The sequence below is a fragment of the Hyperolius riggenbachi genome, chromosome 10 (assembly GCF_040937935.1).
Source record: "Hyperolius riggenbachi isolate aHypRig1 chromosome 10, aHypRig1.pri, whole genome shotgun sequence".
In the NCBI taxonomy this organism is placed as follows: Eukaryota; Metazoa; Chordata; class Amphibia; order Anura; family Hyperoliidae; genus Hyperolius; species Hyperolius riggenbachi.
In genome coordinates this window covers 268,269,524-268,285,429 of record NC_090655.1, presented here as the reverse complement: position 1 = coordinate 268,285,429, position 15,906 = coordinate 268,269,524, and the positions used below count along the sequence as shown (strand labels likewise).

General features: G+C 47.7%; 1 protein-coding gene across 1 annotated transcript in view; it reads left to right on the top strand.

The window, feature by feature from the left end:
• The window catches only part of LOC137537183 (zinc finger protein 721-like), a 43,594-nt gene that overhangs the window by 12,756 nt on the left and 14,932 nt on the right, over positions 1 to 15,906 (top strand). Inside the window, exon 5 of the mRNA XM_068259295.1 lies at positions 1,477 to 2,910. Within this exon, the coding sequence (XP_068115396.1) occupies positions 1,477 to 2,910 (1,434 nt within the window). The remainder of the gene's footprint in view (positions 1 to 1,476; positions 2,911 to 15,906) is intronic.

Below are 15,906 nucleotides of genomic sequence, written 5' to 3'. Positions count from 1 at the left end.
AGGGACAGGGAAGCTGGTCAGAGTTAATGGGAAGATGGATGGAGCCAAATACAGGGCAAACTTGGAAGAAAACCTCTTGGAGTCTGCAAAAGACTTGAGATTGGGGCAGAGGTTCAACTTCCAGCAGGACAATGACCCTAAACATAAAGCCAGGGCAACAATGGAATGGTTTAAAACAAAACATATCTATGTGTTAGAATGGCCCAGTCAAAGTCCAGATCTAAATCCAATCGAGAATCTGTGGCAAGATCGGAAAACTGCTGTTCACAAACGCTGTCCATCTAATCTGACTGAGCTGGAGCTGTTTTGCAAAGAAGAATGAGCAAGGGTTTCAGTCTCTAGATGTGCAAAGCTGGTAGAGACATACCCTAAAAGACTGGCAGCTGTAATTACAGCAAAAGATGGTTCTACAAAGTATTTAATCAGGGGGCCGAATAATTATGCACACCCCACTTTGCAGTTATTTGTAAAAAAATGTTTGGAATGATGTATGATTTTCGTTCCACTTCTCATGTGTACACCACTTTGTATTGGTCTTTCACGTGGAATGCCAATAAAATTGATTCATGTTTGTGTCCGTAATGTGACAAAATGTGGAAAACTTCAAGGGGGCGGAATACTTTTGCAACCCACTGTAACAGACTTGTATGCACATGTAATGCAGAGTGTATGCAGCTGGTCACATTGGTCAGGAAAAGCATTTCTGAATGCTGAATTTGAAGCTACATAAAATTTGCATGCAAGTTATAGTCATGTGATTCTCCACAACAATCCCACACAGCTCTTCTACTGGAAATTGACATTGGGTTCAATGCAAAAGATACAAAAGTCCCATTATAATGCTGCTCCTGTGGCTGCAGCCGCTGTTTCCAGTCTTCCTGGCTCTTGTTCAGCCACGCAGCACACTGTGATCTGAGGCTGATACTCGGGTGACTCTCTGCGCGCTCATACACCCTGGTCATGTGACTGCTGCCCTGTCTTTCTTTTGGACATAGTCATGTGATTGGCCGCCTGTAATGAGCACAACCTTCTGCAGTTCTCTGTCAGGCTTATAACTAGTGATGGGCAGTGACATGCTGATAAATCTGAGATGGTGCAAATTGTATGCTAATGATATGTAATTGTATGCAGCTGCTGAATCTGGGTCATTTCCAAGCTGCCTAAACTTTGCATCAACTTGGAATTATCAGCAGCTCACTGACCATCCCTATTGATCTATATATTGTATTGTATAGCCTCAGAAGAAGCACTGTCATCAGGCTCCCAACACCCACCATTATCCATCCCCCCCCCCCCCTGCACCGGTACGTGTTTAGTCTCTTCTTATGGGCTGTGATGTGATGATGTAACACACAGCCTACTTGTCTGCTCGTAATCCCCTCCCTGGTGCCCGCCATACTCTATTCTTTCATCTCTAATGATAATTGCCCCTCCCCCTTTCTCTAACAGGAAGTGATGATGTTTCTCTTTTTGCAGGGCGGAGTCCTGGCATCAGGAACCTCTCAGAGACTCGTCTCTCTGTATCCACAGACTGTACAACGGATGATGATGTCACTGGACAAGAGTCTCCTGCAGATATCCTGGTGACCCCAAATATTCCACCAGACTCCCCTCACCTGTCTAACCCTGAGGGGCCCCATACCCAGCACAGCTCTCCCCCTGCTGGAGGGACTTATTCCTGTTCCATGTGTGGGAAATGTTTTGTTTGGAAATCAGAGCTTGTAAGACATGAGAGATCTCACACTGGTGAGAAGCCCTATTCATGTGCTGAGTGTGGGAAATGTTTTGGAGACAAAAAAGGCCTTGCCAAACATGAGAGAACTCACACTGGTGAAAAACCCTTTTCATGTGGTGAGTGTGGGAAATGTTTTGGGCAGAAAACCAGTCTTATTAGTCATGAGAGAACTCACACCGGTGAGAAGCCTTATTCATGTTCTGAGTGTGGGAAAAGTTTTAGGTGTAAATCACAGCTTGTCAGTCATGAGAGAACTCACACTGGTGAGAAGCCTTATTCATGTTCTGAGTGTGGGAAAACTTTTAGGTGTAAAACACAGCTTGTCAGTCATGAGAAAACTCACACTGGTGAGAAGCCTTATTCATGTGCGGAGTGTGGGAAAAGTTTTGGGCGTAAAATAACTCTTGTCATTCATGAACGAACTCACACTGGCGAGAAGCCTTATTCATGTGCTGAATGTGGGAAATGTTTTGGAGACAAAGGAGGCCTTGCCAGACATGAGAGAACTCACACTGGTGATAAGCCATATTTATGTGCTGAGTGTGGGAAAAGTTTTGGGCATAAATCACTGCTTGTCTTTCATGAGAGAACTCACAACGGTGATAAGCTATATTATTGTGCTGAGTGTGGGAAATGTTTTGGGAATAAAAGAAATCTTGTTAGACATGAGAGATGTCACACTGGTGAGAAGCCCTATTCATGTGCTGAGTGTGGGAAATATTTTGGGCATAAAAAAAGTCTTGACATACATAAACAAACTCACACTGGTGAGAGGCCTTATTCATGCTCTGAGTGTGGGAAATGTTTTGGATACAAAGGAGGCCTTTCCAGACATGAGAGAACTCACACTGGTGATAAGCCATATTCATGTGCTGAGTGTGGGAAATGTTTTGGGATTAAAATACATCTTGTTAGACATGTGAGATCTCACACTGGTGAGAAGCCTTATACATGTGCTGAGTGTGGGAAATGTTTTGGACGTAAAGCAAATCTTGCCAGACATGAGAGAACTCACACTGATGAGAAGCCCTATTCATGTACTGAGTGTGGGAAATGTTTTGGACGTAAAGCAAATCTTGTCAGACATGAGAGAACTCACACTGATGAGAAGCTGTGTGTGGGAAATGTTTTCAGTAGTAAATCAAGCCTTATTATACATGAAAGTTCTCATACTGGTGAGATGCCCTGATCGTGCTGAGTGTGGGAAATATCACAGGAGGATGGGTAAGATTTTGTGCTTCTCTGGGGAACAGGTAGTGACATGAATATGTATGTAGAATACTGTGGGATTGTTATTATTAACAATGTTCAGGAGAGTTGAAGTTAATACTTTGCCTCACAGGCACAGCACAGGTTACTGATGAGAGTGCTGAGAAAAGGGAGTGAGGGAGAGGAAGACTGGGGTGGACAGCTGCCATATATGCTGTATAGGTTACTGACCCATGTGCTCCTCCAGCCACCCGGACATAAACACGTGGCCTTCTGTGCCGGGCCCCTCCCCTCCCTGTGCTCAGGACTGGCTGAGAGAAGAGATGCTCTCTTGCTGCAGCATACAGATATCTCCACCCGCCCTTTCTACATGCCTATATTTTTATGAAGATAAACTGGCCAGGACCACGGCAGCTGGACCTGCTGCTGCAACGCACACATGCATGGTCAGTGCACAATCACATGCAAGTCGCAATGCGCACGCACCGTCGAACACACCCCCAGCTCCTGCCCCTGTGCTGTCCCAACTCTGCCCACCTGTCACGCATGTGCTCTGGCCAAAACACAGGGACGCAGGAGGATGCAGGGACACGGGAGGATGGAGGGACACATGGACACAGGAGGGTGCAGGGACACAGGAGGATGGAGGGACACATGGACACAGGAGGACGCGGGGACACAGGAGGACGCAGGGACACAGGAGAACGCAGAAACACAGGAGGAGGCAGGGACACAGAAGGACGCAGGGACACATGTACACAGGAGGACGCAGGGACCCAGGAGGACGCAGGGTCACAGGAGGACGCAAGGGACATATGTACACAGGAGGGCGCAAGGACACAGGAGGATGCAGGGACACAGGAGGACGCAGGGACACAGGAGGACGCAGGGACACAGGAGGACACAGGGACACAGGAGGACGCAGGAGGATGCAGGGACACAGGAGGGCCTAGGGACACAGGAGGACGCAGGGAGACAGGAGGAGGCAGGGACACAGGAGGACACAGGGACACAGGAGGATGCAGGGACACAGGAGGATGCAGGAGGATGCAGGGACACAGGAGGGCCTAGGGACACAGGAGGACGCAGGGAGACAGGAGGAGGCAGGGACACAGGAGGACACAGGGACACAGGAGGAGGCAGGGACACAGGAGGATGCAGGGACACAGGAGGACGCATGGACACAGGAGGAGGCAGGGACACAGGAGGACACATGGACACAGGAGGATGGGGGGACACATGGACACAGGAGGGCGCAGGGACACAGGAGGAGGCAGGGACACAGGAGGAGGCAGGGACACAGGAGGGCGCAAGGACACAGGAGGGCGCAAGGACACAGGAGGATGCAGGGACACAGGAGGAGTCAGGGACACAGGAGGAGTCGGGGACACAGGAGGGCACAGGGACACAGGAGGACGCATGGACACAGGAGGATGGAGGGACACATGGACACAGGAGGATGGAGGGACACATGGACACAGGAGGGCGCAGGGACACAGGAGGAGGCAGGGACACAGGAGGATGCAGGGACACGGGAGGACGCATGGACACAGGAGGACGCATGGACACAGGAGGATGGAGGGACACATGAGGGCGCAGGGACACAGGAGGAGGCAGGGACACAGGAGGACACAGGGACATGGGTTTTATTATATAGGATAGATTATTATCTCTCCACTATTTATATGATTCATCTAAAGGGCAAATATCGGATCCTGGGGTTTCCATTATTTTCTAAAGAAGATGGGAGTTGGAGAACCATTTATATTTATTTCTATAGAGTGTCCACATCATATATGAGTGGTTGATCACAAAGGGCATTTAATTTGTTTGGCAATGCATCTGTAACACTGATAACCATGCTGGGGCGCAAGCTACTGACAGGCCAGTGGTCAGTGGAGCGCATGGCGCTCCTTCCCTATTGGCCAAGTGGCGGACGCATCCTCAGTACGCGCTCCGCCGCTGTAAACAATAGCAGCATGCGTATCAGCTGACATGCCGCAATATGATTGGATGGTTTTGAATCTGTTTTTTGTTGATTGGTTAGTCCTAGAATAGATTGGATTCCCGTTATTGACCTGGCCTGTTCTGTGATCATCTGTTACCGACCCGGCTTGCTTCTGACCACGCTTCTACCTGACTATCTGTTGCCAACCTCAGACTGTCTAAGGAAACTGCATGAACGCTGCCTGCCCTGATTCCGGCCTGTCTGACCACGCATCTTTATTGTGATAACTTCGCCTTGATTGCCTCAGCTCTAAGGACTCAGGTGACTGTTGCAAACATACTGCATTGCATTCCTTGCTGCCTTGGTGTGTTGCTATTTGGCCAGGTTGTATGTGACATCTTCCTGCAGGGGTTTAGTTTGTTGTTAGGCAGGAGTTTTGCGCAGGTGTAAGAGCTGGGTTATATGTCAGTCATATGGGCATACAGTCTGACCTATAGCAGGTAACCAGGCAAGCATCTGATTGAAGGTCACATAACATCAGACCATTGATTTTGGGCAATCTGATTCTATTTTAACCCAAAGAGGGGGTTCTTCTTTCGTGTTCACCAAAGATAATTGGGAAATCTTTACAGCAATGTAATATGGCATCATATTGGGAAGTGCCAGACCGCCAGCTTGCCTGAGTCTGCACAGCGCACTCTCTGTAACCTCATGTCTGTTATTACCCCAGATAGAGGAAAGGATCTCTTTGTATTCTCTGAATGTCTTTTCTTTGAATTGGGATTTTTGGCAAAAGTACCATTTTTACTGTGAATATTCTGCCTATCCACAAGAGGACGCACATCCCATTATATAAGATCCCCTCCCTTTTAAAGTAAAGGGGAATAATTCAGGAAAACAATTTAGGAAATGCTGGAGGATAGTTGTATGCATAAGTAACTAATACAATTGCTCTGTATTTGAATCATGAAGTAGAAGTCTACGTCGGGTCAGGTACCGGGGTTACCTGAAATGCGGGTTGGGTCCGTGTACCTGTGCGTTGTGGGTCAGGGTGGCGGGTAGCAGGATGCGGGTTGTGCTTCCTGTAGTGAAAGCAAGCTGTTAGGAACTACGTTCTGACAATTTCTGCCTGCTGGTGGCAACATTGATTTGAACTATCATGGACTTCCATTATTCCACCAGCGGATGGCTCTAGGGACTTTGTGTTTTGGACTACCACTGTTCCACCAGTAGGTGGCTCTATGCTGTCTAGAGACAGCTCTGCCACTGCAAAGGTTGCTCTGTGTTGACTTTGCATTTCAATCATGCAGCAGGTGTGGCCTTGTTATATAAGAGCCCTGCAAGCAGCAACCTGTGGCAGAACTTCCTGCTCATAGACCTGACTATCTGAACAATTCTGGTTCTCTCTTGTTCCTGATTTCCTGTGTCTGCTTCTCTGTTGCCAAAACTATATTCTGTTCTGACCGTGATTTCTGCCTGCTCCCTTGTACTGTGATTGGTTGTATACATTTATCCTCTGTATATTCTGTATATATTTAGTTAGATAGGGTTTTGAGTGTATTGCACATTGCATATCATTGTATGGTGAAAGCTGTTTATAGTGTGTATTCATGTGTTTGTTTTTAATTTGCATTAGATTGTTGTATGCATATTTTTGCAATAAACATTATTGCACAGCATTCCCTGTCTCAGTGTCTGTGTTGCTGCAAACTGTGATCAACCCCTGTTCCTCCATTCAGGCTTGTATCACAGCAAACACGAGGCTAGTGCATGAAGCAGCGATGTTTCGGGAGGACGTCCTCCCTTTCTCAAGCTTGCAAAGCCTCTGACACAGTAATACAAGAACCGCCTTTGTATAGTAGGCTCAAAAACAATGATCCAATCAAAAAGCCAGGGCAGTGACGCTGGGTCAACCAATCAGAAGTGAGACCTGTAAGGGGGCAGGTACAAAAGTCAGGAGGACCTGATGGGGAACTGAAAGCTACCAGTTTCCTCCAATCAGGTTCATCCTGAAAAAATCAAACTAAAAACGGACAGGTATAAACAGGAAGTGATGTCAACATGGTCAATCAAAGTGCGACGGTCAAAAATTTGCATCAAATGCTAACAAAAATTTGCATAAATCATCAGATGCAAAAAATGTACATGAAAAATCGCATAGCTAGATAACATCAACTAACATTAAGTTAAAGTGTTTTTGACTCTCTCCTTTGTCGGCAGCCACAGCGCAGCAAGCAAGTTGATGATAGTTTGAAATTATGGGACTCACCCTTGAGGAATAAGTCAAAATGTTTGCCCCCTTCAAATCCTGTTGTAGACGCTTTTTTGGGGAACATTCAGAAAGAAATTTGAGAACTTTCTTTGAAAAATCAATCATCCGTGAAAAGGAACTTGAGTAAATCGGAATGTTTTGCACTGAAACGTCTACATGAGAATACTTTGCTGACAATCAAGCCAGCGGACAAGGGGGGAGGGGTTGTGGTAATGGATAGTTCTAAATACGGGGCTGAGATCCTAAGACAGTTAGCTGATACTGAAGTGTATTCAAATTAGATAGGGACCCCATTTGGGAACTCAGGCAGCTGATTGATGTCCTGATCAATGGTGCCTTGGAGCAGAGCATCATTGATCAGGACCTTGCTTCTTTTCTGGTACAAGATTCTCCAGTCACCCCTGTGATTTATATCTTACCGAAAGTCCACAAAAGGCTGATTGGCGGCCTATTGTTGCCGGAGTGGATTCTATCTTTTCTCCTATTGCAAAATATTTGGATTGGGTCCTTCGACCTTGTGTTGTGGCTTTGCCATTTTATATCCGTGATACACAGATGTTTTTGGAGGCTATTGCTAAACTAGATGGGATTGGTGCTGATCATTTGCTAGTCACATTGGATGTTGAATCCCTCTATACCTCCATCCCTCACGAGGGGGGTATAGAGGCGGTAAACTTCTATTTACAGACTTGCTCGGATGTCTCTGACCAGCAGAGCGTGTTTCTAATTAAACTTCTTCAGGTGGTTTTAAGGAAAAACTATTTTTTGTTTGAAAACACTTTTTACCAACAATGCCGTGGTACAGCAATGGGGTCGAATGTGGCCCCGCCCTATCCAAATCTTTTTATGGGCCTCTATAAGGACGCTTTTGTTTATTCAAATGAGTTGTTTCTCCGACACTCGAAAGGGTGGTGGAGGTATATTGATGATATTTTTGTTGTGTGGGCGGGACCACGTTCGACCCTTGATGCTATGATATCACAACTACATGTGCAATATCCTGCAATCTCTTTGACTGTCCATAGTGATTTGCATTATGTATCTTTCTTGGACACTATGGTGTCCAAGGTGGATGGCAGGTTGGTTACTGACATTTATAGAAAGGACACCGATCGCAATTCTATATTGCGCTTTTGATAGTTTTCATCCTCCTCATATTACCCGTAACATTCAAAAGAATTAATTTCAAAGGGTGGACCATATAGTGAGTGATCCGTCTACTCCTTCTAGACAAAAAAAGGGGGGCCTGCTGGTTTACCCTTTGTTTCTGCATCTGTTATTAGACGCCATTGGCCGCTTTTACGCCAAGGTTTTCCAACTGTAGAGGAATTTGTTAATTCTCCTTTGATGGTGTATAGACGAGCACCCACTGTTGGTCAGAGACTAGTTCAAGCTGATACTTTTGCACAAAATAAATCTCCGGTTGCTATGAGGAAAGTTTTTTTTCCTTGCCTCTCGTGTCATGTGCAACAACACAAAAAAGGGAAATGTTTTTACAATCCACTGTCTGGCAGAAAATATCACATTAATGGCTTTTTACATGTGATTCGAGCTATGTTGTTTACTTGTTACATTGCCCTTGTGGTTTGAGTTATGTAGGTATGACTACCCAACTCTTAAAGCTCGTATATCGTCTCATAAATCTGCCATTAGGAATCGGTCAACTGATCAAGCGGTTGCTGCTCATTTTACCGAAATGAATCATTCTGTCAGCCAGTTAAGAGTTTTAGTGATAGATTCAGTACCAGTACCTAGGAGAGGGGGTGATAGAGTTAAAATGTTACTTAGAAGAGAGGCTTTTTGGATTAAGACTCTTGGGACCTTGGCTCCTGGGGGCCTTAACCGTGAGTATGAGTTGGGACCCTGCATTTAAGTGAGTGATTTTATATCGGGCAATGACGCTGGGTCCCCGATCTTTATGCTAGACCTGTTGGATTTTTTATTTGTGTTTATTTTTTTGTTTTTATATATTACGTGATTTTTGTCATTCAAGTGTTGTATTGTGGTCGTTTGTATTTTTCCACTAGTTGATGTTATCTAGCGATGCGATTTTCCATGTACATTTTTTGCGTTTCATGATTTATGCTCATTTTTGTTAGCGTTTGATGCAAATTTTCGACCGTCGCACTCTGACCATTTTGACATCACTTCCTGTTTATACCTGTCCGTTTTTAGTTTTTTTGTTTTTTTTTAGGACGAACCTGATTGGAGGAAACTAGTAGCTTTCAGTTCCCCATCAGGTCCTCCTGACTTTTGTACCTGCCCCCTTACAGGTCTGCCTTCTGATTGGTTGACCCAGCGTCACTGCCCTTGCTTTTTGATTGGCTCATTGTATTTGAGCCTACTATATAAAGGTGGTTCTTGTATTACTGTGTCAGAGGCTTTGCAAGCTTGAGAAAGGGAGGACGTCCTCCCGAAACGTCGCGTCTTCATGCACTAGCCTCATGTTTGCTGTATCCTGTCTTGACTTGATCATGTCTGAATAAAGAGCTTACAATTACATCATGAAGACGGTGCTGGGTCATCTTCTGGTTTTCCAGTTTGCTTCAATCCCCAAGATCTGAGGGATTTGGACCTGCAAGCACGTAGATCTAAGTGGTGGGTGCAACCTGCACATTGGCTGTTCTAGGCTTCTATCACAAGCATAAAGCAAATCTGTATCTTTTGTTTCCCAAAACCTGTGATGGATGCTGGGACCAGAATACTTACTTGCTGATCTGTTCACTTCTGATCGTCATTAATGCCAATAGACTCCTTCCTCCTGTCAAGCTGAGACCTCCCCCCAAACTGGTACATATAACTGGGTGCATACCACTGTGAGATTGAAGATGTGTTTTTCATAGATGGCCAGAAGTCATTCAGTAACACTGGGGCATGCTCTGTTAGAAGGCAAGGGGTGGTAGGAAAGCTTTGTATGTTAGTGACTGGGGTAGGGTTGCAACAGTATGAAATATGACGGTATGATAACCGCCTCAAAAAATACCATGGTATGTTGGGATTATGTTATATGCAGTGGAGGACATACGGCCGTGCAGGCTGCGCAAGTGCGCGGGGGCCCCTCAATTTCCGTTTTTCTAGGGGCTCAATAAGTATCGGCAGGTTTTTTTTTTCTGTTGTTTTTTTTTTTTTTTTTTTTTGGTTACTTTTTTTTTTGGTTACTTTTTTTTTTGGTTACTTTTTTTTTTGGTTACTTTTTTTTTTGGTTACTTTTTTTTTTGGTTACTTTTTTTTTTTTTTTACTTTTTTTGTACCTGGGGGCCCGGCTCGTCCCCCTTTATATGTGCCGGAAGAGTGGAAGATTCAGGAAGGCTCTGCTAGAGGTCCAGCCTCCAGGTCCACGCTGTCTCCTCTGTAATGCCGTTTGCACTGCTTCCTGATTTAGTGCGAGCGGCATTACAGAGGAGGAGACAGCGTGGGCCTGGAGGCTGGAACTCTAGCGTCTGCTTTAGCCGCCGGAGGCTTGCTGTATCTGCCACCCTTCCGCCATGCATAACGGGAAGGGGGCCCCCCTGAGGTGAGGGAGGGAGGATAGGAGTCAGGCCCCCCACCCTTACCAGGCTACCTATGTATTTTCCCACCAAGCTATCTATTTTTCCACTCGGCTATCTATCTGCCACTCGTCTATCTATCTATGTATCTATCTATCTATCTGCCCACCCCCACCAGGCTATCTGTCTGCCCACCCGGCTATCTATCTAATTGACTACCCTGCCACCCATCTATCTATCTATCTACCTATCTATCTACCTATCTATCGATCTCTCTCCTCTAGCAAGGCCAAGCTCTATCCTCATGCTTCAACCCCTCCTTCCCCCCAAAACAGCCGTGAGCGGGCCCGGGGGGGAGGGGGGCAGCCACATTTTTGCAGGGGGGGCCGGTAATTTCTAGTTACGCCCCTGGTGGTGAGGGTCAGAAGAAACAATATGGGGTGTTAAGGGGGGTAAGTGGAGGTGGCATGGGGGGGGGGTGAAAGGGTGAGTGAGATTCAGGAGATGTGACATGGACAGTGGAAGGGTGAGTAAGGTTCCGGAGAGGTGACACAGCACTATATCACAATACAGCCTCTCCAACACTGTCTCTGTATCAGCAGCAGCAGCTCCTCTCCCTACACTGACTGCTACACAGCACTATATCACACTACAGCCTCTCTAACACTGTCCCTGTATCAGCAGCAGCAGCTCCTCCCCCTACACTGACTGCTACACAGCACTATATCATACTACAGCCTATCTAACACTGTCCCTGTATCAGCAGCAGCAGCCCCTCCCCCTACACTGACTGCTACACAGCTCTATATCACACTACAGCCTCTCCAACACTGTTCCTGTATCAGCAGCAGCTCCCCCTACACTGACTGCTACACGGCACTATATCACACTACAGCCTCTCACACTGTCCCTGTATAAGCAGCAGCAGCTCCCCCCCCCCCCTACACTGACTGCTACACAGCACTATATCACACTACAGCCTCTCACACTGTCCTTGTATCAGCAGCAGCAGCAGCTCCTCTCCCTACACTGACTGCTACACAGCACTATATCACACTACAGCCTCTCTAACACTGTCCCTGTATCAGCAGCAGCAGCAACTCCTCCCCCTACACTGACTGCTACACAGCACTATATCACACTACAGCCTCTCTAACACTGTCCCTGTATCTGCAGCAGCAGCTCCTCTCCCTACACTGACTGCTACACAGCACTATATCACACTACAGCCTCTCTAACACTGTCCCTGTATCAGCAGCAGCAGCTCCTCTCCCTACACTGACTGCTACACAGCACTATACCACACTACAGCCTCTCTAACACTGTCCCTGTATCAGCAGCAGCTCCTCTCCCTACACTGACTGCTACACAGCACTGTATCACGCTACAGCCTCTCTAACACTGTACCTGTATCAGCAGCAGCAGATCCTCCCCTACACTGATTGCTACACAGCACTATATCACACTACAGCCTCTCTAACACTGTCCCAGTATCAGCAGCAGCAGCTCCTCCCCCTACACTACGGTGACCAGACGTCCCGCATTTGGTGGGACACGTCCCGCTTTTGGGGTCCCCTGTCCCGGGCAGCATTGTGTCCCGGGAAACATCCCGCTTTTGCCCGCGGGACGTCCCAGCTGCAGGACTCGTCGGATGGACTCTGGTAGGCGCGGCCACCCAGCTACATTTGCCTCGCCCCCAGCTTGCTCCTCGCCCACCCTCCAATGAGCGCTGATATCGGGCTGCATCAGCCCTGCCCCTCAGCGTGCTGTTCCTGCCTGATAGCTCCGCCCCTAGAGCTCCTCTAATCGGGACGGCTGCCTGGCCGCATCAGGCACGCCCCCAACCTGCTGCACACCCTCCGGCAACCACGTGGAGACCAGGCAGCTACACGAGGAGAAGAAATGGGTGAGAGCGCCCTGTCAGTGTCTTCTCCGCTCCTAGTGTCACCCTCCCCCGCCCAGTCGTCACCCTTCTCCCCCAGTGTCACCCTCCCCCACCCAGTCCTTGTCACCCTTCTCCCCCAGTGTCACCCTGCCCCACCCAGTCCTTGTCACCCTCCCCCACCCAGTCCTTGTCACCCTCCTCACCTAGTGTCACCCTCCCCCACCCAGTCGTTGTCACCCTTCTCCACCGGTGTCACCCTCCCCCACCCAGTCCTTGTCACCCTCCTCACCTAGTGTCACCCTCCCCCACCCAGTCATTGTCACCCTCACCCACACAGTCAGTGTCCTCCTAGCGTTTATTTTGTGCTGACATGTTGCGCACATTGCGTTTATTTTGTGCTGACATGTTTGCCCACATTGCGTTTATTTTGTACTGACATGTTTGCCCGCAGTGCGTTTATTTTGTACTGACATGTTTGCCCGCATTGCGTTTATTTTGTGCTGACATGTTTGCCCGCATTGCGTTTATTTTGTACTGACATGTTTGCCCGCATTGCGTTTATTTTGTGCTGACATGTTTGCCCGCATTGCGTTTATTTTGTACTGACATGTTTGCCCGCATTGCGTTTATTTTGTGCTGACATGTTTGCCCGCATTGCGTTTATTTTGTGCTGACATGTTTGCCCGCATTGCGTTTAATTTGTGCTGACATGATTGCCCGCAGTGCGTTTATTTTGTACTGACATGTTTCGCCGCATTGCGTTTATTTTGTGCTGACATGTTTGCCCGCATTGCGTTTATTTTGTACTGACATGTTTGCCCGCATTGCGTTTATTTTGTGCTGACATGTTTGCCCGCATTGCGTTTATTTTGTACTGACATGTTTGCCCGCATTGCGTTTATTTTGTGCTGACATGTTTGCCCGCATTGCGTTTATTTTGTACTGACATGTTTGCCCGCATTGCGTTTATTTTGTGCTGACATGTTTGCCCGCATTGCGTTTATTTTGTACTGACATGTTTGCCCGCATTGCGTTTATTTTGTGCTGACATGTTTGTCCGCATTGCGTTTATTTTGTACTGACATGTTTGCCCACATTGCGTTTATTTTGTGCTGACATGTTTGCCCGCAGTGCGTTTATTTTGTACTGACATGTTTGCCCGCATTGCATTTATTTTGTGCTGACATGTTTGCCCGCATTGCGTTTATTTTGTACTGATATGTTTGCCCGCATTGCGTTTATTTTGTGCTGACATGTTTGCCCGCAGTGCGTTTATTTTGTACTGACATGTTTGCCCGCATTGCGTTTATTTTGTACTGACATGTTTGCCCGCATTGCGTTTATTTTGTACTGACATGTTTGCCCGCAGTGCGTTTATTTTGTACTGACATGTTTGCCCGCATCGCGTTTATTTTGTGCTGACATGTTGCCCGCATTGCGCTTATTTTGTACTGACATGTTTGCCCACATTGTGTTTATTTTATACTGATATGTTGCCCGCATTGCATTTATTTTGTACTGACATGTTGCCCATTGCGTTTATTTTCTGGTGTCCGGGGTAATGGTTACTGCATTTATCATTTAATGGTCATAGATGGCTATGTTTGCTGCTTTGTGGTTACGGTATACTATTAGCCTCACACAGTTTCTGCACCCCCATGATGCAAAGTCTCGTTTGACCACATCATGGCGTAAACACTGCTTTCTTATGCCTCGCTGTTACATCATTACATTAGCTCCGCCCATACAATGTCATGGCCACGCCCAATTTTCATCGCGGCGCGCTGCGCGCGACCCCCAGTCTTCGTCGCGGTGTGCTCCTCAGTCCCCCCCACTTTTCGCCGCCCTTCGTCCCCCCTCCCCCCCGTCCCAGGTTGGACCCACAAAAATCTGGTCACTCTACCTACACTGACTGCTACACACAGCACTATATCACACTACAGCCCCACTAACACTGTCCCTGTATCTGCAGCAGCAGCTCCTCCCCTACACTGACTGCTACACAGCACTATATCACACTACAGCCTCTCTAACACTGTCCCTGTATCAGCAGCAGCAGCTCCTCCCCCTACACTGACTGCTACACAGCACTATATCACACTACAGCCTCTCTAACACTGTCCCTGTATCAGCAGCAGCTCCTCCCCTCTACACTGACTGCTACACAGCACTATATCACACTACAGCCTCTCCAACACTGTCCCTGTATCAGCAGCAGCAGCTCCTCCCCCTACACTGACTGCTACACAGCACTATATCACACTACAGCCTCTCCAACACTGTCCCTGTATCAGCAGCAGCAGCTCCTCCCCCTACACTGACTGCTACACAGCACTATATCACACTACAGCCTCTCTAACACTGTCCCTGTATCAGCAGCAGCTCCTCCCCTCTACACTGACTGCTACACAGCACTATATCACACTACAGCCTCTCTAACACTGTCCCTGTATCAGCAGCAGCAGCAGCTCCTCCCCTCTGCACTGACTGCTACACAGCACTATATCACACTACAGCCTCTCTAACACTGTCCCTGTATCAGCAGCAGCTCCTCCCCTGTACACTGACTGCTACACAGCACTATATCACACTACAGCCTCTCTAACACTGTCCCTGTATCAGCAGCAGCAGCTCCTCCCCCTACACTGACTGCTACACAGCACTATATCACACTACAGCCTCTCTAACACTGTCCCTGTATCAGCAGCAGCTCCTCCCCTCTACACTGACTGCTACACAGCACTATATCACACTACAGCCTCTCCAACACTGTCCCTGTATCAGCAGCAGCAGCTCCTCCCCCTACACTGACTGCTACACAGCACTATATCACACTACAGCCTCTCCAACACTGTCCCTGTATCAGCAGCAGCAGCTCCTCCCCCTACACTGACTGCTACACAGCACTATATCACACTACAGCCTCTCTAACACTGTCCCTGTATCAGCAGCAGCAGCTCCTCCCCCTACTCTGACTGCTACACAGCACTATATCATACTACAGCCTCTCTAACACTGTCCCTGTATCAGCAGCAGTAGCAGCTCCTCTCCCTACACTGACTGCTACACAGCACTATATCACACTACAGCCTCTCTAACACTGTCCCTGTATCAGCAGCAGCAGCTCCTCCCCCTACACTGACTGCTACACAGCACTATATCACACTACAGCCTCTCTAACACTGTCCCTGTATCAGCAGCAGCAGCTCCTCCCCCTACTCTGACTGCTACACAGCACTATATCATACTACAGCCTCTCTAACACTGTCCCTGTATCAGCAGCAGCAACAGCCCCTCCCCCTACACTGACTGCTACACAGCACTATATCACACTACAGCCTCTCTAACACTGTCCCAGTATCAGCAGCA